At 46.4% G+C, this 27230-nt stretch overlaps 2 protein-coding genes across 3 annotated transcripts in view; one reads left to right on the forward strand and one right to left on the reverse strand.

The window, feature by feature from the left end:
- LOC125464616 (inositol polyphosphate 5-phosphatase K-like) overlaps positions 1-19471 on the forward strand; it is a 60211-nt gene extending 40740 nt beyond the window's left edge. The window contains exons 11-12 of one of the 2 annotated variants that reach the window (XM_059655441.1): positions 12197-12321; positions 19139-19471. In XM_059655441.1, the coding sequence (XP_059511424.1) occupies positions 12197-12286 (90 nt within the window). In that variant the 3' untranslated portion in view covers positions 12287-12321; positions 19139-19471. Of the gene's footprint in view, positions 1-12196; positions 12484-19138 lie in introns of those variants that run through there. The other variant, XM_059655440.1, reaches the window with a different exon arrangement.
- A 5256-nt stretch (positions 19472-24727) lies between these two features.
- Positions 24728-27230, reverse strand: part of smtnl (smoothelin, like) — a 42068-nt gene continuing 39565 nt past the window's right edge. Inside the window, exons 7-8 of the mRNA XM_059655447.1 lie at positions 26482-26633; positions 24728-25102 (exon numbers count right to left, since the gene is read on the reverse strand). Of these exons, the coding sequence (XP_059511430.1) occupies positions 24976-25102; positions 26482-26633 (279 nt within the window). The 3' untranslated portion in view covers positions 24728-24975. The remainder of the gene's footprint in view (positions 25103-26481; positions 26634-27230) is intronic.

Here is a 27230-nt window from a genome sequence, read left to right on the forward strand (position 1 = left end):
CAGTGGAGGGGCTGAATGTTTGTGGGAGCAGTGCCAATTAAGCAGGCTGCTTAGATCTTGATGGCATTGAGCTTCTTGAGGCTGTTGAAGCTGCACACAAATAGGCAAGTGGTGAGTATTTCACTACACTCCAAACTTGTGCCTTGTTCGTTGCTTTCGGGAGTCAAAAAGTGAGTTAATACAGGATTGCACACCTCTGACCTGTTCTTATGGCCGCTGTATTCGTATTAGTTAGAAGTCAAGGCAATCTGCATTTGTACTGGTCCCTACCACAAGATCTAATTGCCCAGAGTTACACTTCCGTCCATCAGCACCTTGAATCGATAAATGTTGGCCTCTTAGTCTCCACTGACCACCCTCTAATTCTACAACCTCCAAACGTCAGCTGTTGGTGTCTACATTTCCACCAAGTTCATGTCACTCATTCTTGACCCTGCTCACTGACTCCCAACCCACCAACACTTTGATGGTAATATTCTTACCCTTGAGTTTAAAACCTCAAGGTTTTCCATTTTACTCCCCGTAATCTGCTTTATTTCAGATTGCAAAGAACAATTTTCCACTACTAAACTCTCAGATCAATTGGCAGGTCACAAGCTGACACAGTCACTGTATGTTTTAACTGCTGAAAGTATTAGCAGCTGACAGGGTATCAGACATTGTAAACAGAGAAACAATCAGTCTTCTCTTTTTAACCAGCATGAGGCTGGATGAACACAGCAGGCCAAGCAGCATCTCAGGAGCACAAAAGCTGACATTTCGGGCCTAGACCCTTCATCAGAGAGGGGGATGGGGAGAGGGAACTGGAATAAATAGGGACAGAGGGGGAGGTGGACTGAAGACGGAGAGAAAAGAAGATAGGTGGAGAGGAGAGTATAGGTGGGGAGGTAGGGAGCGGATAGGTCAGTCCACGGAAGACGGACAGGTCAAGGAGGTGGGATGAGGTTAGTAGGTAGATGGGGGTGTGGCTTGGAGTGGGAGGAAGGGATGGGTGAGAGGAAGAACAGGTTAGGGAGGCAGAGACAGGCTGGGCTGGTTTTGGGATGCAGTAGGGGAAGGGGAGATTTTGAAGCTGGTGAAGTCCACATTGATACCATTAGGCTGCAGGGTTCCCAGCGGAATATGAGCTGCTGTTCCTGCAACCTTCCGGTGGCATCATTGTGGCACTGCAGGAGGCCCATGATGGACATGTCATCTAAAGAATGGGAGGGGGAGTGGAAATGGTTTGCGACTGGGAGGTGCAGTTGTTTATTGCGAACCGAGCGGAGGTGTTCTGCTGTAGAGGAAGCCACACCGGGTACAGTGGATGCAGTATACCACATTGGCGGACGTGCAGGTGAACATCTGCTGAATATGGAAAGTCATCTTGGGGCCTGGATGGGGGTGAGGGAGGAGGTGTCGGGGCAAGTGTAGCACTTCCTGCGGTTGCAGGGAAAGTGCCGGGTGTGGTGGGGTTGGAGGGCAGTGTGAGCAAACAAGGGAGTCACGGAGAGAGTGGTATGTAAGGACCTCTTTCTTTTTCTCAGGTTTGCTGAACAGAATCCAACTCCATTGGATTGAATTGTTACAACATTTGATTAAGTTTTGAAATTAATTTTGATGGTAAATGAGCTAGAGGTAAAAAAAAGTTCAGATTCATTTCATTAAAAAAAACTTCCACATCAATTATAAACACATCTTGATGTGTTACCAACTCACAAATCCTCATCTGTGCTGAGTTAGCTGCTCAGAGTCAGATAATGAGTGGGATCTATCTGGAGATTTCATGGTCCTCTCACTGCCTGAGGGGAATGTCGGTATTATACTTATTACACACACATTGTGTCATATTGAATTTATCTAAAGTTATCTTTTACAACATAAATTTGTGAACATTTGGATTGAGATCTCCATTTGTGTTTCATTGTATTTATTGAGCTCACTTTATTCTGTGTTGGGTATTTTGAATCGTTACATGTCAAGTGTTATTGAATCACTTTCATCTCAATTATTTTACATTACATTATGTTCCACAGAATATGACCGTTCTGTCCAATTAGTCTGTGCCAGTGCTTAGACTCCATACTCTAATGACCTCTGCCCATCCTGCCCTTATCACTCGAGATCTCCTTCATTGTGGAAGAATTCGACCTCCCTTTCTGCTTGCTGCTCCAACAACTCCATGTGACTGAGATAATGGGAACAAAGTGTGGAGCTGGATGAACACAGCAGGCCCAGCAGCATTTTAGGAGCACAAAAGCTGTGTTCATCTAGCTCCACACTTCTTTAACTCATGTGACTGCAGATTTCACATTCTCGCCACTCTCATGTAAAGAATTTCCTTCAGAATTGTTTATTTCATAGGTTAGTGATGATCATATGTTTATACTGTCTCTTTCTATACTCATCCGCTTTCAGAGACAATCCCACCTTGTAAAACCTCTCTTAACTTTAAATACATTACAACATTAAAAGGTATCTGGATGGGGACATGAATAGGAAGGGCTTAGAAGGAAATGGGCCAAATGCTGGCAAATGGGACTAGATTAATGTAGAATATCTGGTTGGTGTGGACGGGTTGAACAGCAGGGCCTGTTTCCATGCTGTGTATCTCTATGGTTACATGATATCCATCAATGCCTCAATCAGTCTATTGCAGTTGCAAAGAGTGAAAAGGGATTTTTCTGCCACTGTGGTAGTGCTCCTATTTCTGGATGAGGAGACCTGGCTATGAATCTGACCTGCTCCAGAGCTGTGACATAACATCTCTGAGCAGCTTACTGTGGCTTCTTCATCCTCTCAGATCTGTTATCATCCTGTAAATGTGTTCTGTACTTCCTCCAGTGTTTCAAAATCCTTCTTTGCATTATCAAGTCCAAATCAGTCCAAGTGTGGTCTAAACTGTTTTTCTATAATACTGGCTTCTCTGCATTTTGCTTATTTACCCTTTTAAGGCAATGGTCAGACACAAAAACACACATTCACTGATGTACAGACAAAAAGCCTTGCAAGCCAATGCAGCGTATTGTATCAGAGATAATGGGAACTGCAGATGCTGGAGAATCTGAGATAACAAGGTGTGGGACTGGAGGAACACAGCAGGCTAAGCAGCATCTCAAGAGCTTGGCCTGCTGTGTTCATCCAGCCCCACACTTTGTTATCTTAACAAGGTGAACACAGCATGTGTGGACAGGGACCCTGGGGGTAGAAACGGAATGCCTCTGGGGCTGGGTATGGGGTGGAGAAGATGTTGGGACAGACATCCTGGGACTGGAGCCAGGAAGAAATGGCCCCGGGAGAAGTGAATGACTGTGGGGTATCGAGACCCCAGAGGGAAAGGAGCATTGACCGCGGGGAAGAGGTGGTGAAACAAGGACTGAACTGATCCTGGGTTGGGGCAGGGCGATGACACTGTGGAGAGGAGTGGGGGAACGGCTGGTCACAGACCCAGGATGCTGTGGGTGAGGGCCCGGACACTGGCATGGGAGAGAGTGGGGGTCAAGAGCTGGGCTTGATCGCCTGTGATGGGGTGGAGAGAGATCCAGGGAGCTTGGAGGGTGGTGGTGGACTGGGTGATGGTTACACGTTTCCCCCCCCCCCACCCCCTCCCCCACCCAACAGGTGGAGATGTGGAGTATGAGTGGGGGAGAAGACAGAGGGCTTTGGAACAAGGCATGTGGTGGAGATTATTGTCAGAGAGGATGAGAAAGGGGCAGCTGTATGCATTTGATCTGTGCGATTGGGGTGATGAATCATTGTTCTTGTTCAGGTCGGGTCACATTTCCAACCTAGTATGTGCTTGATGTCCAAGCAAATCTTCCACATTATAAAGCATTGGTAAAGTATACAGTATATTTGCTGTGAGGAAACTGACCCTACTGTTATAAAGGGAATATAAAGACTCCGCTGTTGCCCCATACTAAAATAGCATCGAGAATCACTCTTACACTGTACCGTGAGAACTCTAAAGGGTACCTGTGTGACCAGAGGCTCCACCCAAACAGATACCTAGCCACACACTGACTGTGATTCCCTATTCGATAGGGTTATAGGGAACCAATATGGCACAACCAGTTAAAATTCCCAACATTGATCATTCCAGAGTCAGTTACCTTGCATACCTTACAGCAGGAGACTGTGGGCCCCACTCTATGAACCCTACTCAGGCACATCCTGACCTGCACTGCACTGTCTGAGGGGACCACTAGGGAAGCAGAATCCAAACATCCATTCATGTTCCTGTAACTAACTCTAGCAGTGAGCCAGGCAAACGTATGTGCATCTGTAAGGGACAATTGGTCTCGGGGGGGCGGAGGGTTTTCCTTCATAAAGCCGGGAGCTGAGCTCCAGCTACTGAGAGTCTGCTCCCTTGGAAGGTGACTGTATCCAAGAGACTGTTTCAGATCCTGGTCCTAAAGGAGTTTACTGAGGCCTCAGCTCCCTGCTGTACAGTTCTGCTCCAAAATCAGCTGTCAGGCTAGAGATTGAAGCATCAGTCTGAGATGGAAAATAAAGGCCAGAAAAGGAACAGGATTAAAACAGGAGCAAGTTTAGGGATAATTTTTTTCAGAATGAGAAAAGCTTTCATTGTCATGTGCACTTGAATGAGTGCAGTGAACAGCTTGTAACGTCGCGTTGCAGTGCAGTCTTAGGTACAGAGGGCCTGGGTGCAGATGCGTTTAAGTGTGGTTACAGAGTACAGAATAGTAACGTGGTTACAGAGTACAGAATAGTAACGTGGTTACAGAGTAAAGAATAGTAACGTGGTTACAGAGTCCAGAATAGTAACGCGGTTACAGAGTACAGAATAGTAATGTGGTTACAGAGTACAGAATAGTAACGTGGTTACATAGTACAGAATAGTAATGTGGTTACAGAGTACAGAATAGTAACGTGAGTACAGAATAGTAACGTGGTTACAGAGTAAAGAATAGTAATGTGGTTACAGAGTACAGAATAGTAACGTGGTTACAGAGTACAGAATAGTAACGTGGTTACATAGTACAGAATAGTAACGTGGTTACAGAGTACAGAATAGTAACGTGGTTACAGAGTAAAGAATAGTAATGTGGTTACAGAGTACAGAATAGTAACGTGAGTACAGAATAGTAACGTGGTTACAGAGTAAAGAATAGTAATGTGGTTACAGAGTACAGAATAGTAACGTGGTTACAGAGTACAGAATAGTAACGTGAGTACAGAATAGTAACGTGGTTACAGAGTAAAGAATAGTAACGTGGTTACAGAGTAGAGAATAGTAACGTGGTTACAGAGTACAGAATAGTAACGTGGTTACAGAGTACAGAATAGTAACGTGGTTACAGTGTAAAGAATAGTAACGTGAGTACAGAATAGTAACGTGGTTACAGAGTAAAGAATAGTAACGTGGTTACAGAGTAGAGAATAGTAACGTGGTTACAGAGTACAGAATAGTAACGTGGTTACAGAGTACAGAATAGTAACGTGAGTACAGAATAGTAACGTGGTTACAGAGTAAAGAATAGTAATGTGGTTACAGAGTAAAGAATAGTAATGTGGTTACAGAGTACAGAATAGTAATGTGGTTACAGAGTACAGAATAGTAACGTGAGTACAGAATAGTAACGTGGTTACAGAGTAAAGAATAGTAACGTGGTTACAGAGTAGAGAATAGTAACATGGTTACAGTGTAAAGAATAGTAACGTGGTTACAGTGTAAAGAATAGTAACGTGGTTACAGAGTACAGAATAGTAACGTGAGTACAGAGTACAGAATAGTAATGTGGTTACAGAGTAAAGAATAGTAACGTGGTTACAGAGTAAAGAATAGTAACGCGGTTACAGAGTACAGAATAGTAACGTGGTTACAGAGTAAAGAATAGTAACGTGGTTACAGAGTACAGAATAGTAACGTGGTTACAGTGTACAGAATAGTAACGTGGTTACAGAGTACAGAATAGTAACGTGGTTACAGTGTAAAGAATAGTAACGTGGTTACAGAGTAGAGAATAGTAACGTGGTTACAGAGTAAAGAATAGTAACGTGGTTACAGAGTAAAGAATAGTAACGTGGTTACAGTGTAAAGAATAGTAACGTGGTTACAGAGTACAGAATAGTAACGTGGTTACAGTGTAAAGAATAGTAACGTGGTTACAGAGTACAGAATAGTAACGTGGTTACAGAGTACAGAATAGTAACGTGGTTACAGAGTAAAGAATAGTAACGTGGTTACAGAGTACAGAATAGTAACGTGGTTACAGAGTACAGAATAGTAACGTGGTTACAGTGTAAAGAATAGTAACGTGGTTACAGAGTACAGAATAGTAACGTGGTTACAGAGTACAGAATAGTAACGTGGTTACAGTGTAAAGAATAGTAACGTGGTTACAGAGTACAGAATAGTAACGTGGTTACAGAGTACAGAATAGTAACGTGGTCACAGTGTAAAGAATAGTAATGTGGTTACAGAGTACAGAATAGTAACGTGGTTACAGAGTACAGAATAGTAACGTGGTCACAGTGTAAAGAATAGTAATGTGGTTACAGAGTACAGAATAGTAACGTGGTTACAGAGTAAAGAATAGTAATGTGGTTACAGAGTAAAGAATAGTAACGTGGTTACAGAGTAAAGAATAGTAACGTGGTTACAGAGTACAGAATAGTAACGTGGTCACAGTGTAAAGAATAGTAACGTGGTTACAGAGTACAGAATAGTAACGTGGTTACAGAGTACAGAATAGTAACGTGGTTACAGAGTAAAGAATAGTAACGTGGTTACAGAGTACAGAATAGTAACGTGGTTACAGAGTACAGAATAGTAACGTGGTTACAGTGTAAAGAATAGTAACGTGGTCACAGAGTAAAGAATAGTAACGTGGTTACAGAGTACAGAATAGTAACGTGGTTACAGAGTAAAGAATAGTAACGTGGTTACAGAGTCCAGAATAGTAACGTGGTTACAGAGTAAAGAATAGTAACGTGGTTACAGAGTACAGAATAGTAACGTGAGTACAGAGTACAGAATAGTAACGTGGTTACATAGTACAGAATAGTAACGTGGTTACAGAGTAAAGAATAGTAACGTGGTTACAGAGTCCAGAATAGTAACGTGAGTACAGAGTACAGAATAGTAACGTGGTTACATAGTACAGAATAGTAACGTGGTTACAGAGTACAGAATAGTAACGTGGTTACAGAGTACAGAATAGTAACGTGGTTACAGTGTAAAGAATAGTAACGTGGTCACAGAGTAAAGAATAGTAACGTGGTTACAGAGTAAAGAATAGTAACGTGGTTACAGAGTACAGAATAGTAACGTGGTTACAGAGTACAGAATAGTAACGTGGTTACAGAGTACAGAATAGTAACATGGTTACAGTGTAAAGAATAGTAACGTGGTTACAGAGTACAGAATAGTAACGTGGTTACAGAGTACAGAATAGTAACGTGGTTACAGTGTAAAGAATAGTAACGTGGTCACAGAGTAAAGAATAGTAACGTGGTTACAGAGTAAAGAATAGTAACGTGGTCACAGAGTAAAGAATAGTAACGTGGTTACATAGTACAGAATAGTAACGTGGTTACAGAGTAAAGAATAGTAACGTGGTTACAGAGTCCAGAATAGTAACGTGAGTACAGAGTACAGAATAGTAACGTGGTTACATAGTACAGAATAGTAACGTGGTTACAGAGTACAGAATAGTAACGTGGTTACAGAGTACAGAATAGTAACGTGGTCACAGAGTAAAGAATAGTAACGTGGTCACAGAGTAAAGAATAGTAACGTGGTTACAGAGTAGAGAATAGTAACATGGTTACAGAGTACAGAATAGTAACATGGTTACAGTGTAAAGAATAGTAACGTGGTTACAGAGTAAAGAATAGTAACGTGGTTACAGAGTACAGAATAGTAACATGGTTACAGTGTAAAGAATAGTAACGTGGTTACAGAGTACAGAATAGTAACGTGGTTACAGAGTACAGAATAGTAACGTGGTCACAGAGTAAAGAATAGTAACGTGGTCACAGAGTAAAGAATAGTAACGTGGTTACAGAGTAAAGAATAGTAACGTGGTTACAGAGTACAGAATAGTAACGTGGTTACAGAGTAAAGAATAGTAACGTGGTTACAGAGTACAGAATAGTAACGTGGTTACAGAGTACAGAATAGTAACGTGGTCACAGTGTAAAGAATAGTAACGTGGTTACAGAGTAAAGAATAGTAACGTGGTTACAGAGTACAGAATAGTAACGTGGTTACAGAGTACAGAATAGTAACGTGGTCACAGTGTAAAGAATAGTAACGTGGTCACAGAGTAAAGAATAGTAACGTGGTTACAGAGTAAAGAATAGTAACGTGGTTACAGTGTAAAGAATAGTAACGTGGTTACAGAGTTTGAAAGAAAATGGATTAGCTTGGGAACAGCTGAAAAAGTCCCAAATGATAATAAGTGACAATAAGAACATAAGGCATAGGAGCAGAAATTAGGCCATTCAGCCCATCAAGCCTGCTCTGCCATTCAATCATGGCTGATAAGTTCCTCAACCCCATTGTCCTGCTTTCTCCCCATAACCCTTGATAATCAAGAACCTGTCTATCTCAGCCTTAAATGTACTCACTGAACTGGCTTCCACAGCCTTCCGTGGCAGTGAATTCCATAGAGTCTCCACTCTCTGGCTGAAGAAGTTTCTCCTTATCTTTGTTCTAAAAGGCCATCCCTTTACTCTAAGGCTGTGCCCTCGGGTCTCCTACCAACAGAAGCATCTTTCCAACATCCACTCTATCCAGGCCATTCGCTATTCTGTAAGTTTCAATTAGATCCCCCCAATTAACAATAAATATTTCAGTTCCAGTCTGTGCCCACCCACCCCAGACCATCGAGTGACGCTGCCTCCACGTGCCAGCCCCCATCCAGGACTCTCTCCATCACGGAGCTGGGAATCGGTCCATTTGCTCCAGTGCTGCACTGGGCCTGTTCACTCAGTCTGCCACAGGACTCAGCCTGTTCACCCCGTTCCCCCCCGGGCCTGGCTTGTGCTCGCGCTGCTGCCGGACTCAGCCTGTTCACCCCGCTCCCCCTGGGGCCTGGCCTGTGCTCGCGCTGCTGCCGGACTCAGCCTGTGCTCCGTCCGCTCCTCAACTCCAGTGTCCAGGTGGGGCAGAGGTCGCAGGGGCCTGGAGGGGGGGAAGAAAAGATACAAAGAGGAGAAAGAAGAAAGAAAAGGGAAAGGGACTGCTGAGCAGACAAGCTCCAACTGCACAAATGATCAGAGATAATGGGAACTGCAGATGCTGGAGATTCCAAGATAATAAAATGTGAGGCTGGATGAACACAGCAGGCCAAGCAGCATCTCAGGAGCACAAAAGCTGACGTTTCGGGCCTAGACCCTACATCAGAGAGGGGGATGGGGGGAGGGAACTGGAATAAATAGGGAGAGAGGGGGAGGCGGACCGAAGATGGAGAGAAAAGAAGATAGGTGGAGAGAGTATAGGTGGGGAGGTAGGGAGGAGATAGGTCAGTCCAGGGAAGACAGACAGGTCAAGGAGGTGGGATGAGGTTAGTAGGTAGGAGATGGAGGTGCGGCTTGGGGTGGGAGGAAGGGATGGGTGAGAGGAAGAACAGGTTAGGGAGGCAGAGACAGGCTGGGCTGGTTTTGGGATGCAGTGGGTGGGGGGGAAGAGCTGGGCTGGTTGTGTGGTGCAGTGGGGGGAGGGGACGAACTGGGCTGGTTTTGGGATGCGGTGGGGGAAGGGGAGATTTTGAAGCTGGTGAAGTCCACATTGATACCATTGGGCTGCAGGGTTCCCAAGCGGAATATGAGTTGCTGTTCCTGCAACCTTCGGGTGGCATCATTGTGGCACTGCAGGAGACCCATGATGGACATGTCATCCGAGGAATGGGAGGGGAGTTAAAATGGTTCGCGACAGGGAGGTGCAGTTGTTTATTGCGAACCGAGCGGAGGTGTTCTGCAAAGCGGTCCCCAAGCCTCCACTTGGTTTCCCCAATGTAGAGGAAGCCACACCGGGTACAATGGATGCAATATACCACGTTGGCAGATGTGTAATGATCTGCTTCAACACACTCCAGGCTGTTCTCCAGGGTGAATACCACACTTTCTGTTATGTAGACCATTCTGTCCCTCTGCTTATCAATAAGATTGTCACTGACCTGACAATGGAGTCTCCTCAACCTTCCTACTAGTTGTCCCTCACCAAAGCATTGAGCTTTGTAATTAGTGTCAGAAACTGTTCTAATGAGGATGCAACATTTGGCTGAGCTTTCCAGATATACCCCAATTTTCTTCCCTCTCCCTTCACTGTTTCTCCCCCCCTATGTTTTCCTTACTCTCTCATCCAGTTTATTTTACACCTCTCCTCCCTATGTGCCTTTCTTGCTCACATCCCCGTTCCCTCCTTCTCTCTCTCCTCCCTCGTGTATGAATTCCCCCTTCCCCGTCTCCTCTGTTGCCTAAGAATTCCCTTGTCCCTTTTCCAACCTCTACCCTGTCAAATTCCATTATCGCTGTAAATATTGCAGTGAATCTGTTTGTCCTCACCTTCGACAGTACGGTAACCCATAGCTGACCGAGAACAAATGTCAAATCACAGCCCTCCAACTATAATAAGGACTAAGAGACAGTAGGAACTGCAGATGCTGGAGAATCTGAGATAACAAGGTGTGGAGCTGGATGAACACAGCAGGCCAAGCAGCATCAGAGGAGCAGGAAAGCTGACATTTTGGGCCTTCTGAAGAAGGGTCAAAGCCCGACACGTCAGCCTCCCTACTCCTCTGATGCTGCTTGGCCTGCTGTGTTCACCCAGCTCTACACTTTGTTATCTTATAATTAGGACAAATATCTGATACAGGTGACTAGGTCGTGGTGAGGGACTGGGTGATGGTAACCCCCTCCCTGGTGAGTGGGGGAGAAGCCAGAGGGGATTGGGACAAGGCATGTGATGGGGATTATTGGCAGGCAGGATGAGAAAGGTGCAGCTGTGTGTTGGTGGGCGTGGATCTGAGTTTGATCTGTGTGATTGCTGTGATGAATCATTGTTCTTGTCCAGGTGGGATTGAAACTTGTATCACATTTCCAACCTGAAAATGACTTGTCTTGGAATGTTCTGGAATTGTGTCACTGGGAAAACACAGCTGGGGGGCAGTGTCAGAAACTGAGTAAGTTTGACTTTGGTTCAATGTCAGCTCGAGTGGTGACAAAAGGGTAGGAGCTGCGTGGTCAGGAAAGTGGAGGCTGATGTGGAAGGTGGGGGCTGCTGGAAGGAAGTTCTTTACGCATTCACAGGAGTCGCCCTTCAACTGGTTTGCATCTGGAGTCACGTATAGGCCAGACTGGTTGATTTCCTTCCCTAAAGGGAACCTGCTGGATGTTTTTACAACAATGATAGTTACATAGTCACCATTACTAAGACTAGTTTTCAATTCCAGATTTAATTAACTGATTACTTAAGTTGCTGTCGTGGGATTTGAGCCTGTGGCCATAAAGCACTAATCTGGAGCTCAGGGATGTAAGCCCAGTGATATTACCACTACCCCCCCCATCTCTCTAACTGCTGGTTAAATGGGTTTCTGGATCTCCCACGCTTTTCTCAGGCAGTAAGTTCCAGCCCCCTGTCATTCCCTGTATTTCTTCTCAACCCTCCATGAACCCAAACCTCAGCTACTTTAAATCTGTGTCACTTTGATATGAATCTCGCTCCAAGGGAGGGTAGAAATCCTTTCTATCGATCAATCTCAGAACATTAGGCAGCTCAAATAAATCTGCTCTCCGTCTCTTCTGGTGCATACAGGGACCAAAAGGAAAGGACTTGCATTTCAATGGTGCCATCTTCATCCACAGGACCTCTTGAAATACTAAATATAGTAATCCTTGCAGTGTAGGGGCACCTGCAATACAGTTAGGGACAGACTCCCAGGATCTTGCCTCAGCAATACTGACTGACAGTGATATATTTCCGAGTCAGGATGATGTGAGGCTTAAGAGAGGGCCTTGAAGGGGGTGGTATTCCCAAGCATCTGCTGCCTTCGTCCTTCTGGAGGTAGAGCTTGTGAGTTTGGAAGGGGGCTGTTGAATAAAGTTTGGTGAATTGCAGCACTGCATCTTATAACCTTGTGTTCCAAACCCCAGACACAACTAACTGAATACTGAAACATAACTGATGTCCTTTGTCAATTGTTAAAGTGGTTTGGAATTAATTTCCCTTTTGTTTTCCTACCTCAAGGTGAAGTTTTTTCATGACCAGTGCTCACTCGATCCTAAAAACCAGGGGTTTGTGCATGGTCTCCGAGAGATCATTCAAGAACAAGGTTAGGCCTGCCTTGTGGTGACAGGATAAACGGGGCCAAGGTATGAAAAGAGCAGCTTCAGGAGACTTGCCAATATATTCCCAGTTTCTGAGAAACACGAAGCTTTTGCACATCTTCATAACTCCTGGGAAAGACTGTCATTCAGTGGTTGAAACCGAACAATGTGATCGTGTCATTTTTAGAATATAATTTGCTGCCCTTGTTCCCGGTGTCAGTATGTTTTGTGTGGCAAGATGGATGGGTGTCCTTTATTGGCTTTAAAGTGTGTATTCCAACTTGCTTCCAGCAGCAAGCTTTTGTGAGTTTAAGCCTACAACTTGATAGTTCTCTCACACTTTCCCTGAATTAATGCGATATCACACACCTGGTTTTGCATGAGTGCATGTGCACAGACAGTACTTTGTCACAGAGTACAGTAGTTCAGACTGATTTACAAGGTACAGTCTACTGCCTGGCCAGCCTGCAGTTTCTTAAATGGAGATTTTTGGAAAGTGGAGTGCTCACCAGCTTGAGGTTTCTTGTAACCAAATATCTTGGAGATTAGTGATTGGGCAAACTGTAAACCCAGTACAGGTTACGTAACATGGGACAGTTTGATAAGTTGTGTTTAGATTTAGTCTGGTCCTGATGGTTCTACTGGGTCTTGGGGTAATACAGGAGTTTGAATCACATGATCAATCACTTCTGAGCCCCATCCAGGTTTATAAACGGGAGGCCATCATGATATTGTGGGAAATTGATGGTTACCATTGAGTTTCCAATCTTCCATGAAATGAGGAGACAGGAAGTCTGGAAATTCCATCATCCTTGTGTCAGTTTACCCTGTAAAATGAGGTCTGTAAATTTCACTGCTGGCTGCGGGGGTGCCCTTACTGTGCCCATATTTAATTGTGTTCACCTCTGCTTGATGCTGGCTGTAGTTTAAATTCCAGAAAGGTCTCCCAATGCATTGATTGAGTGTTCATCATATTGCATGACTGGCATTTCAGGAGGTTCCTACTATCTCTAATTATTACTTATTCTTAAGTATGGGCATTGCTGTCAACGCAACAATTTATTACCTACCCCTGGGTTTTGGGGAAGGTCAGTCTAATATAAGACTAGAATCATTATTGGCTGGCTAAAGGGCATTAATGAACTGGCTGATGGATTTGGAATCATTTTGCTGAGTTCAGTTTCACATCTTTAATAGCAGGTTTTGGAAACACACCCTCTGGGTTTCTAGTCAAGTAACAGTGTGACTCTAGTACTGTCTGTTTCTACCAGACACCTGGCTCAGTCCTGTCAGGATTTAAGCCAACAAACCTAATGCTCTCCACCTGTCCCACTATGTCAATGATCTGTGAGCATATTCACCCTGCTCCCTCTGCTCCTGCACTCCTTTTAGGATTGTATCACCCATTTTATATTATCTTTCAATGTTCTTCCTACCAAGTGCATTACCTCACAGTCTCTGCATTGAACTGAATCCCAGTCTATATTTGGACAATTGAAGCTCTCCATTTTAACCACTCTATACTGTTGGCATCTCTGCTACTTCCCTGCAGATTTATTCCTCGACGTCCTTCCTATTAGTAGGTGCTCTGTAGACTATATCAAGCAATGTCATTCCCCCCTCTTGCTCCTTAGCTTGAGCTGAATTGACTGTTTCCTTGGATCCTCTTGAGATATCTTTCCCATGCACTGCATTGTGCTCCTTAACCCACACTGCGATCCATCCTCCTTTCCTATCTTCCCTGAACACCCTGTACCTGGGAATATTTAACTCTTACTCTTGCCCTTTGTTGACATCATATTTCCACATGGCCATTCCCAACGTCAGGAACAGAATTCCGCACTGGGTCCTGAGTCCTGCCTCTGTTCAGGTGTAACCCACTCGGATTGTACAGGTACCATCTCCCCTAGAGCCAGCCCCAGTGCCCAGGGATTGAAAACCAAGCCTTCCACCTAGCTCCCTAAGTTCTGGTTGAAGGATCACACCGCCCTTCCTACCTCTGCCATTTGTACCAACAGGGACCACAACCTCTGGCTGTTCACCACTGCACCATCCCCTACCCCCAGAAGAATGCACTGTGACCCATTCAATGACATCCCTGACCCTGGCTGCAGGGTGGTGACACATGTGTCCTGGAGTCACATATACAGCTACAGAAATGCCGGTCTGTTCCCTGAACTACTGAATCCCCAATGCTCTATTGTCCCTGCTTTCCCTTCCTCATACTGTCAGGGTTGCTCATCATTGTTACACATGCACTTCCCTGAGGAACCAGCAGCCCCTTCGGTTTCCAAAATACAAAACGGATTTGCCAGCAGGACCCTAGGAGACCCCTTCACTACCTGCCTGTTTCTCTCAGAGGGCAGTGCCCCCATTGAGTTTCGGCCTCCAGGGCTGTAAGCAGTAGTGTGACCAGCTGGTACCCATGTCACTTTCCGCCTCAGGAATGTGTCACAGAGACCACAGCCACGACTCGAACTCGGAAAGCCAGAGCCCACATCTCTGTGGAGGACCCTTACACATGTGGTCACCTCGGGCGCTGATGGGATCCATAATGTCCCACATATTGCACCCCACACCTTCCACTTGACTGTGCTGAGCTCCGATATCTTAATTTTATTTCCCCACATTCATTTTATTCTGCTTTCGATTACTTATGTGATGTTATTAAATTGACCCTGACTTTCCCCTTTTCATGTGTTTCTCTGTTAAAGCCAAATATAGAAACTTTTAAAAAATACACTTTTTAATTTTTTTCTAATACCAGTTTTAACTAATCAGTGAATCCACTGAAGAATAATAGAAGCAGAAAGTTTATCCTCTCCAGCCTTCACCAAACTCCCAGCTCAGCACATTTTACTGCTTGCAGTAAGCTCTACCCAAAGCACTTCTCTCCCCCCAAGTTGCCGACATACTCACGCAGCCTTGGTCCTTATTTCAGTCCCCTACACTGCCTTATTCATGCAGGAGCACAAGTGACACTTCAGCTAATACCCACCACTTCTAGGCAATTCAATACCATGAGTTTACGCCCAACAAGTTCTGCTTTTGCTCCCAACGTCTTACCATCAAAATGCAGAAGCTGCTTAAAGTGTACACATACACCATGAGTAACCGTGTCCTGAGATCGTGTAAGAAGAAGGGTCCAGGCCCGAAACATCGGCCTTCTTGCTCCTCTGATGCTGCTTGGCTTGCTGTGTACATCCAGCTCCACACCTTGTCACCTCATGGTGTCTGTCGCCCGTTTTTCCTCACCAGGAAAGGAATTGCCCGCAGCTGGATCCCAACGGGAGCACGTGTCCAATGTCTAACCCTGTTTGGGGTCTCAGTGGACGTGGAGCTGAAGACCAGGACGCCCCCCACCCCCCATGGGACTGTAGCCTCCCCAGGAAGGTTGGTGGGTGTGGTGGGATAACGTTAGCCTTGCCCTCTCCCAGAATCGATCCCCTTGAGCTGCTGGTCTTTGATGGAGCTCTCACAGAGAGAATTCAATTCCGCTGCTTGCAGCTTTTGGAGGGACGTACCCGGGTTGAAAGCCACCATCCTCAATCAGGGCTCAAACTAAGCAATTCGCTTTCTTTGTGATGACCAAACTGAACAATTGGTATAAAGGAGAGGGTCCAAGCTGGACTCCCTCAGTCTCTTCAGCGGGGGTCAGAGAGAGAGGGTTTAGTTCAGCCATTGCCCTGGGGCCAGCACAGACCGTTTCCCTTCCCCAGCTTCAGAGATGCGTACGTTGCTGGACTTTAAGAAGCAAGATGAGAGAGGAAATTCCTAACCCTCCGGCCTTACATTCCTCCAGTTGGCCCTGGCGGGTGCTCAGATCCGGGCATCTTAGAGGGAAGCCCCATCCAGTCCTGTCCGAGGCAGACCCATCAGTGCAGTGGGACTGGGAATGAACGAGGCCATTACAATTAGATCACTGAGGGATTCAGACACTGAACGATCGGAATAAACCGAGCAATCTCAGGAACAAGGACAGAAGTGGCTGGAAAAGCTCAGCAGGTCTGGCAGCATCTGTGTGGGAGAAAACAGTTAACGTTTCGGGTCCGGTGACCCTTAGAACCCAATTAGTCGATCAATCTGTTTGTCACAGCATCATTCGGAACTATGTCTGGAGCAACCAGTGTTTTTGGGAATACCGCTGTGGATGAGGTAGAGACAAGGATGCAGGTGAGAACTGGGATATTGGCTGCAGGTTGTGAGAGATCAGCGCCTAATGCAGAATAAAATGCCGAACTGCAAACATTGTAAGTAATTGAAAACTTGAATTTCTGTTGCACCTTTCACAGTGTCAGAGTATTTCACACTATCGCCAAGGAAGTCCTTTGTAATGTAGGGATGGTTTATAATGTAAGAGGCTTTGGTACCAAGCGATGAGAAGCTGAGTGTGGTGGGGAGACTGATCCTAAGGACATACTGTCACACTCCCAACTGCTGACCACTGTGTCTGGGCAGCTTCAGTTTCAAACTGAGTGAGGAGCCTGGCTGGAGAGAATTCAAATCAAAGAACATAGAACATTACAGCACAGTACAGGCCCTTCATCCCTCGATGTTGCGCCGACCTGTGAAACCAATCTGAAGCCCATCTAACCTACACTATTCCATTATCATCCATATGTTTATCCAATGACCATTTAAATGCCCTTAAACTTGGCGAGTCTACTGCTGTTGAAGGCAGGGCATTCCACATCCTTACTGCTCTCTGAGTAAAGAACCTACCTCTGACATCTGTCCCATATCTATCACCCCTCAATTTAAAGCTATGCCCCCTCGTGCTGGCCGTCACCATCCGAGGAAAAAGGCTCTCCCTATCCACCCTATCTAACACACCACATACTCATACACGCACTCACACACGCTCACACACACACACAGACACACACACACATACACGCGCTCACACACGCTTACACACACACAGACACACACACACATACACGCGCTCACACACACACAGACACACACACACACAGGCACGCACACACACACACATACACGCGCTCACACACGCTTACACACACACAGACACACACACACACAGGCACGCACACACACACACAGACACACACACACACGCTCACACACACAGACACATGCATACACACACTCACACACGCTCACACACACACACACACAGACACAGACACACACACAGACACACAGACACTCACACAGATACACACACAGGCACGCACACACACACAGACATACACACACACACAGGCACGCACACGCACACACAGACATACACACACACACAGACACACACACATACACGCGCTCACACACGCTTACACACACACAGACACACACACACATACACGCGCTCACACACACACAGACACACACACACACAGGCACGCACACACACACATACACGCGCTCACACACGCTTACACACACACAGACACACACACACACAGGCACGCACACACACACACAGACACACACACACACGCTCACACACGCAGACACATGCATACACACACTCACACACGCTCACACACACACACACACAGACACAGACACACACACAGACACACAGACACTCACACAGATACACACACAGGCACGCACACACACACAGACATACACACACACACAGGCACGCACACGCACACACAGACATACACACACACACAGGCACGCACACACACACACAGACACACACACACACAGGCACGCACACACACACACACAGACACACACACACACACACACACACACACACACACACACACAGACACAGAGGCACACACACACCTGACTCCAGCAGTTTTTGTCGCCATTTTCCTGAAATACTGAAATCTGTTCCAAGTTTTCTCCGCACTTTGTGATGAGCTTCCTGATGTTAACCCCCACCCCCCGGCTCTTGAAAATTGGTGCAGGTATTTAACCTGCTGCATTGTTGTAGCTTTATCAACAAATATATGTCAACAAGTTGCCTTCTCATCAAAAATCCTCCTGTAACTCTGCTAAGACTCAACCTCTGACTGTGTGTGTCACACTGACCCGGGCTGCCAGCAGTATTCATTGTGTGGTCAGGTCTAGAGACCTCCTGCTATCTCAGCAAGAACTCCTGTGACTCACTCTCTCTGCTGGATAAACGATTAAGAGACTAATAGAGGTTAGAGTCTGACAGAGGGGATTGGAGAAGACTCACAAAGTCTATGCATGAAATATTTTAATTGTTTGCAAGAAGCTGAGGGTGGTGTATCTGCGTGCACTGCCTAACCAGGCTCCCCTAGCCCTGCCAGCACTCCACTGGAACACACACCCAACCTGATGCTCCCTCTACCTTCTGCAGGAAGTGCAACATCTGGGATAATGGGAACTGCAGATGCTGGAGAATTCCAAGATAATAAAATGTGAGGCTGGATGAACACAGCAGGCCAAGCAGCATCTCAGGAGCACAAAAGCTGACGTTTCGGGCCTAGACCCTTCATCAGAGGGCTCTGATGAAGGGTCTAGGCCTGAAACGTCAGTTTTTGTGCTCCTGAGATGCTGCTTGGCCTGCTGTGTTCATCCAGCCTCACATTTTATTAACAGTGCAACATCTGGTGCAGGTTCAAACATTTTTGGACACAGCATTAACCCAAAGTCGCACTTGCCTTGGTTATGTAGCTGGCAATGTGCAGGATCAGGTGGTACTGCAGTCTGTGAGCTCTGTCTCAGAGTAGGTTACTGATGCACTTCCTACAGAGCAGTTGTGACTTTATGGATACTCTAGATGTCCTGGGATTGTGAAAGCTGTTACAAAAGTGCAAAGCCTATCCTATGCTTTTCATGTATAATACCGCAGGCTGAAATATTTGATAAATTATTACGTTCTTAGTTTTTATACCACTTTTTGTCACAGGGTCTTGAGTCTTCCAAGAACAGGAGCACATTGGATTGTACATGCTGGATCGTTGGAAATGAGGGAATCCTTGTATAAGCATTGCCATGTTGAGTTTTTGTCTGCTTGCCTTGGATTGTGAGAGCTCAGAAGACTCTGTGTTTCCTGGGCGACTCTTTGCTTGTCTGCTGCTGCAGATTTTACAAAGGAACAATCCCATGTTTAGGCACAGTGTGTCTCAACAGGATCTGGGAAACTGACTGAGGAGAGTCACACATGCACGACACTGCCTGCCCCTCAGGTCTCTCTATCTCTGTCTCTCGCTTTGTCTATGTGTCTTTTTCTCCCTAACTGACTCTCTCTCTCTCTCTCTCTCTCTCTAATTCATCTAACTTGGCTATGATGCTCTTTGGTAAGTGAAGGTGACAGGAGGATTGGATTGATGGTGCAGTATTGATCATCGGAGAGAGAGAAAGAAAGTGGGGGTGATCAGAACTGACTTTGCTGTTGTGGATGTTTGGGGGATTTTTGTGGAAAAACATGCCCCCAGCTGCCTATGAGGAGGAAATGCCAATGGCTCAATTATTTTACCTTTGTTCGTCTATTCCGACTGTTTCTCTCCCTTCTCCTGGTTCCATTGGAATGTGTGTTTGCAATGTGTCCCTGTCCTTTGCTGATTGGCGCTACATTCCAGAGGGCTGATGGAGAGCCAGCATGGTACAGCAACTCCACTGGGATGAAAGCCAAAAGAACTGCGGATGCTGTAAATCAGGAACAAAAACAGAAGTTGCTGGAAAGGCTCAGCAGGTCTGGCAGCATCTGTGGAGGAGAAAACAGAGTTAATGCTTCGGGTTCACCAGATCCTCACAGGTGCTGCCAGATCTGCTGAGCTTTTCCAGCAACTTCTGTTTTTGTCCAATGGGATGAAGCTGACCCTCTGTCTTACACAGTGCTAGGCCTGCAACAGGCAGCTCGAAATGCATCCTCTTTTCAAGTCATCTTTTAATGGTCTGTCTAAATGTGTTTTCCTGCATCCTGTGTTTTTAAGAAAATTATTATGCATATTTAATCTAATAAATATAGAATTGGAGTTGGGTCTGATGGCTTGGCCTCTCTGCAGCTAACACTGCTACTTCCTGGTGTTTATGGCAGGGCTGTCTCTCTGCAATGTGTTCACAGCCAGTCACATTTATGCTGTAGCTTTCTCACAGACAGCATTCGCTGTGGGGAGTCTCTGAGGATCGAGGGGGGCCACAGCAAACCCACTTATTGTAGGGACCAGGATGAACATCTGGCTGGTGTAGACTTCTTTAATTCTTTCATGGGATGTGTCTGTCCCTAATTGCCCTGAGGGTAGTTAAGAGTCAACCACTTTGCTGTGGGTCTGGAGCCACATGGTAGGCCAGACCAGGTAAGGATGGCAGTTTCCTTCCCTAAAGGGCATTAGTGAACCAGACAATCAACAATGGATTCACGGTCATCATTAGATTCTTAACTCCAGATATTTATTGAATTCAAATTTCACCAGCTGCGGCGGCGGGATTCAAACCTGGATCCCTGGGACATTTGGCCCATTTCTGGCTGGTGTAGTGGCATTACCGTCTCCCTGTCACAGGCTCAATAATAGGCTCCAGCACATCTGGCCAAATGCATTGGATTCTCTGCCATATGGCAATGGAATGTACCACCCGCACCTTCCTACACAGGGTGAGACTGGGGTCTGGGTAATGCAGAGGTATAAGCTGCTCTGTCTCAGCTATTCTCTGGACAGAAATCCTGTGACAGTATCAGGGGATCTGGACCCTTGCTGTTTATTTGTTCTTCATCAATGTTTTTAAAAATTCTTATTCAGCAAATGAGATCAGCTCATTTCAGTAGGGTATATTCCAGGACCAGGTTTTGAGAATGTGGATGTTGCTGGGGAAAGATTCATTGATTCTGGGCCTCTGTGAGCATTGGTCCATTGTTCCAGTCCTGTTGAGGTCACAGCCCGATCGTAAAGATATTGATATCTGAGAAGTTATTGGAAAGGGGGAGAAGTGTTTCCATCAGGGTGATTTGTGACTTGGAGGTGACGATGTTCCTGTGAGTTGGCTACTGTGACCCATCCATTAATGTTGCTGGACCGCATTGTGGCCTCTGAATGTCTCAAATATTGTCTTTGTTGCTGACCGTTTTCTGTATGGATTATTAGACAGATGCTGTTGGATTAAGTAGCTGAGTGTGATAACTCTGCTGTGGTGCTCCTTACCTGTGTGTTGGACTGTGGGTTTCTCCAGGGGTTGGAAAATCTCTACTCCCCCTGACGCTTAGTCCCAGGGAAGGAAAGATCTTTCAGGTAAAACCCTAACCCTATCAGTAATGCCCTTCAGCAAAAGGGGGATGTGTAGATTCGATCCTCTTGTTCTGCACTTTAACTCCAGTGCAGCATTTGTGCAAAATCCCCAGCGCAGTAGACAGGGAGCAGAATCTAATCGAGCAGGCTAGGCCATTAGAATTGCCTTCCTTGTTCTAAAAGGTGGAGTAAATACTGGCTCAATGGGGAGAGAGGGATGAGCAAGCTGGAGATAGATTCTGCTCCTGGCTCCTTTCCATGATACTGAGATGGTGCGTATATAGGACAGTATCATTGGGTTGCTCTCTGTCAAACGTATACTCTGCTTAAAGCCAGGTGGGTTTGGTGAACACAAAACTGAGCTCCTGTGTACTAATCACAGCCTCTTTGAGCAGTTTTCCTGGGGCCCATGCTTGATGCGGGTGTAGCCCACAGATTCCGTCTTCTCCCCTTCCTCTCCCGGTGACTCTGACTCTCTACAACTTTGTGCTTGGCGTCCAGACCAGTCATGGAATCTCACGGCACCGAAGAGGCCCTTTGGCCCATCAGGTCTGGTCCTGGCTGCTCTGATTGAGCCACTGGAAGAGAAACCTGGTGACATCCCAAAGCACTTGGCAGCCAGGCCTCACAGAACATGCTTCACTTGTGGGGGCTGAGTCGAAATGATTTTTCTTTATGTTGTTCCTGAGAAGTGAGAGGATGGCGCATGCCTGACCCCAGGGGAAGGTGAGCTGCTGCCTTAAATCCAAGCAACTTACCCCGTCAGTTCAGATCGTGGCTAAAAGTCACCCATATTGTTTTGGGTCTGGTTCATGTGTGGCCCAGGCAGCAGATTTCCTTCCATAAATGACGCCTGTGGAGCTGAAGGATATTCGCAACATTCATGGTCATCATCGCCATCATTTCAATGAGCTGACTTTAACTTCCCAGCGGCTGGGGTCGGAGACAGGGGTCTGTACAGGCCTCCAGACCATTAACCCAGGGTTCTGAGTGACTGAAACAACCTCGGTAGGCTGCAGAGGCTGGAAATCTGAAACAGAAACCGCAGCCCAGCAGTGTCTGTGAGAGGTAACATTGTCTGTCCAGTACAAGTCTCTGGGAAGACGATGGGTTTTATTCTGTCGATAAAGTCAGAGCGGGGAATGAAGTTGTCAGCATAAAACCCATTGGTGTTTAAAATAGCCAACAACAAAATAAATGACAGTTTCAGTTTCAGAATAAATATCATAAACCACTACTCTGTTCATCACTTCCACCTGAACGGGGGTCTGAGGGCCCTGTTTAGCTGTAGAGCTTGATTTAACTGCCTGATGCCTCGAGAATGGGTCTGAGCCCACAGTGTTCTGATTCTGAAAGTGTTAGCACCGAGCCAAGCGAATGGGATGGGTTTCCGCCCAAGTTGTGATGATCGGGGAGCTGAATACCCATATCCCCCAATGCCTCGCAGAAGGTAATTCAGCTGGTCCTGAGTATCTCAGTCAAACCTCGAGCATTATACTGTACATTGAACTTCATAGCTGGGATTACTCCTGAGAGATAAGGAGCAGGAATCCTGCCTGACCATATTACATTTCCTCTGCCTGGACTATGTGCTGTTGATTAGCGCTTAGTCAGGCCACTTCCAAGCTGCAGCATGCAGATTAAAGCTGGAATCCCTGAGCTCAGGAGGCCCTTTGCTTGCCTGACCAAGCCCCCTGGGTGGGGGACTTGGATGGAAACAGCCTTACCCACTTTCTCAATCCACTATCCAAACGCTGGCTGATACGAGGCAGAATTCCAGGATTATAAGCACGGCCCCTGATGAGCTGGAATGTTGACTGTTGAAGAGAATGTGTCAGCTGCAGTTGCCTGGATTGTTGGGGGGAGTCCCAATGTTCTCAGAATAGCATCACCCTGGCCAGTGATACTCTTAAAACCAAACTCGACCAATCAACATTACTCCGTGACCGCAGGTGTTACTATGGTGACAACATTTCAGACACAAATATTAATTCCAAAAGAAAATGTCTTACTCTCAATTTAAGCAAATAATTACCTGTGCTCCTTTCATACTCCATCTCACCCTACCACCTTCTATTCTTTTCTCCTTAATGTATTGTTGAAGTCCACTCGGAGAAGCATTACAATGGCTCACCGTGTCTCCCCTATGGGACTTGTATTCTGGACTCACTCTCTCTCCCTGGGTAATTTGTAGATACTTTTTCCACAATCAACCCATTCAAACTTGTTATAAACCACCTCTGGAGCGGCTGGGGCTTGAACCTGGGTCTCCTTGCTCAGAGGCAGGGGCACTACCGCAGCACCACAGCAGCCCTCCTTCTGGGTAATTTCTGCACTGCTTTTTGTCTTTGTATTAAACCTAAAAAACATAGAAGTTCCTGTGTGCCATGTCCATTTGAAGATGGAGGTCAAATGCCATGGACCAGCAATGGTTTCTGTTCAGGCTGCTTAATGAATGTGACTCTCTCCATGCCCACCGGGACCGGTCAGTGATTTTAAGTGGACAGGGGGACTGGACGGTGAATGTTTTTGGACAGCTGTGTCCAGAGATGAGCAGGTTAGATGACTGGCTGTGTTAATTTGCCTATAATATCCAGGGATGTGCTAGGTGGGTTAGCCATGGGAAATGCAGGGTTACAGGGGTAGGATGGGGGGATGTCGATCTGGGTGGTATGTTGTTCGAAGGGTCATTGCAGAACTGATGGGCTGAATGGCCTGCTACAAAAACTATAAGGATTCTATGATCGCTATGATTCTGGTTTCCAGGTCCCACTGCCCTTACGAAAACCTCAAGCTCCATGAATAAAGTTTCAGAGTGACAGGATCCCTCCAGGACAATAGCACAGAATACCCTGTGTATCAGGAGGCCACACGCTTTTGCAATGCAACACACAGGGAGTGCTGGAGGGCACTGGAACCTGTTTGAATCTGTAACATGTCAAAGATAAAGCAGCCCGGACAGTTTCTGAACAGTTTTGGCAGCTGTGACCCAAATTCTGAGGCTGGACGGAGGGACTCCCAGCCCTGTTGGAGGGACAAAGAGCAAGACTGTGCAGGGCCTACACATGTCAGAATTCCTGCAGCAGGTTGACTGAAGCTTAGAGTCAGCCCTGGCCCAGTGAGTCTCCCTCCCTCCCTCCCCACCTCTGGTGAGAGGTGAGAGCACAACTCGCTGAAGAACCTTTGGTAAATTGGACTCATTTATCCACACTGAATTCTGATGAAACTGGATTCCGTGTGAAAAGCTGAACTTGTCAGAAAAATTCTTCAATAACGCAAGTGAGATCTTTTATTTCAATCTGAAGTGAGCTGCTACATCTGCGTCAGTGCCCATTATAAATCCGCTGCGAGCACTGATAATTGTGTGGTTTGCGTTGGCTGATGGTCTCTCTGCTCCGTGATTACTGGGAGACATTGTGGCTGACCTTCCCACCACCCCCACCCCACCCTGGGGACGATGCCAGGACGGGTGTGGATGAAGCACTGGGCACAGGGTACATCTCCTCCCCTGTTGAGGTGAGGTTTACTCGAAGGGCCGTAGGTGGTTATAGAGGGACTGGACGTAGGTGAACACACACATTGGGTCTGGTTTGTTCCCCATGAGCATCATGTCCTCCACTTCGATCAGCCTGTCGCAGTGAGCCAACTTCCTGCAACAACAAGGATAAAGATCAGACTTGCATTCGTCTAGCGCCTTTCATCACCTTGTCATCTTCAAATGCTGCTCTGTAGATAACGGCCTTTGTGTTTGTGTTGTCAGAAATGCAGTGGCCAGTTTACCAACAATGAGGACCGTATGGGCCAGACAACTGGGCAAACATCTCTGCTCCTGTTTGAACTGGGGCCCACAGCGGCTCAGTTTAACATCCAAAAGACAGCACCTTCCCAGAAAGTGACCAAAGGCAATCTATCAGCTGCTGTGGCAGACCCCTTGTCTGTGGAGCACACACCCTGTATCACTTACTGGGGCATCTAGGAAATCACACTCAAAAGGTTGTGCAGTTTTAAAATATTCTCCTTGAGAATGTGGGAAAGGCTTGTGTCCCAGTTGGTACTGAACTCTCAAACTGCTATAGTCTGGCAGGCAATGTGTAATGTGGGAAATAGCAGTGAAAAAGTACAGTATTTACTTAAATGGAGAAGACTAGAATTCCGAGGTGCAGAGGGATCTGGGAGTTCTAGTGTCGGAGTGACAGCAGGGCAGTGCACAGGTACAGCATTAATCAGGAAGGGCAAAGGGATGCTATCCTTTAGTAAAAGATTCCCTGTTCCAGTGACACTGGGAATTGGTGAGGCCACATCTCGAACACTGTGTGCGGTTTCAGTCCCTTTCTTGAAGGAAGAGTGTAAATGTGTGGGAGCTGGTTCAGGGAGAGGATTTCCGGGATTGATCCCTGGAATGAACGGGTTGTTTTCTGGGGAAAGGTCGGATAGACTAGGTTTGTTCCTGCAATCATTCTAAAAAGAAAGTTGGGGGGGGGGGGCGACTGATGGAAGCGTATAAGATCCAGAATGGTCTCACCAAGGGGATTGTGGGAAGATTATATCCCCGTGTAGGTCAAGGGAGGGGGAGGGAGTCACGCTGGTTTAAAATGAGGGTCACCCTTTAAGGGTGGAGAGGAGAGGGAGGTTTTTATCTCAGAGGGTTGTGGGACTTTGGAACACGCTGCATCAGCAGGTGGGGGCTGGGGAGGACAGTGAATATTTTTAAGGAGGTGATGACAGATTCATGCCAGGGAAGGGAATTGAGGATTAATGGCAAGCAGGATTTGAAAGATAAACAGACCAGCCCCATCATATCGAAAGACAGAGCAGAATCGAGGGGCCGAATAGCCTACTTCTAATTTGCGTTGTAATGTACAAAAAACACAGGCTGTGATTGTTTGAGAGCAGAGATTCTCAGTTCAGGCAGCTGCCCTGAGTCTGACACGGACACTGCACCATCGCATCACCCCCCCCCCCACCCACCTACTGTGTCGACTCGCAGCCAGGCCGAGCGGCCTTGCACTGGATCAATGGCCGTACTCACTCTGCTGCACCGAACGCCAGTTCAAAGTTCTGCTTGCGGTTATTGGGGCTGAGCTCGTTGTAGTCAAAGGCGTCTGGGAAGAACGAGTGGACGAGAGCACAGAAAGCCAGGCCACTGCTCCAGCTTGATGAGAAGTTCTGGATGTCAATCAGCTGTAAGGAACGGGGGGGGCAGGTTTCAATACAGCTGCAAAACAGCGGCCCCTCAACCTGATACAATATCGCGCGTCCAGCAGAGGCTAGATCCACAGTAAAGCTCCCTCTGCTCTTTTAAATTGAAAGTAAATCACCCTCTACACTGACCCCCATCAAACATTCCCAGGACAGGGGCGGCATGGGGTTAAACACAAAGTACAGCTCCCTCTACGCTGTCCCCCCAACAAATACTCCCAGGCTAGGGACAGCATGATGTTAGATACAGAGTAAAGCTTCCTCTACATTGTCAGGCTTTCATTTGTACATTCATAGAACATTACAGCTCAGTACAGGCCCTTCGGCCCTCGATGTTGCACTGACCTACACTGCCCATCAAACCTACACTATTCCATTATCATCCATATGTTTATCCAATGACCATTTAAATGCCCTTAAAGTTGGTGAGTCTACTGCTGTTGCAGGCAGGGCATTCCACATCCTTACTGCTCTCTGAGTAAAGAACCTACCTCTGACATCTGTCCTATATCTTTCACCCCTCAATTTAAAGCTATGCCCCCTCGTGCTAGCCATCACCATCCGAGGAAAAAGACTCTC

This window comes from Stegostoma tigrinum, chromosome 27 (assembly GCF_030684315.1).
Source record: "Stegostoma tigrinum isolate sSteTig4 chromosome 27, sSteTig4.hap1, whole genome shotgun sequence".
NCBI lineage: Eukaryota > Metazoa > Chordata > Chondrichthyes > Orectolobiformes > Stegostomatidae > Stegostoma > Stegostoma tigrinum.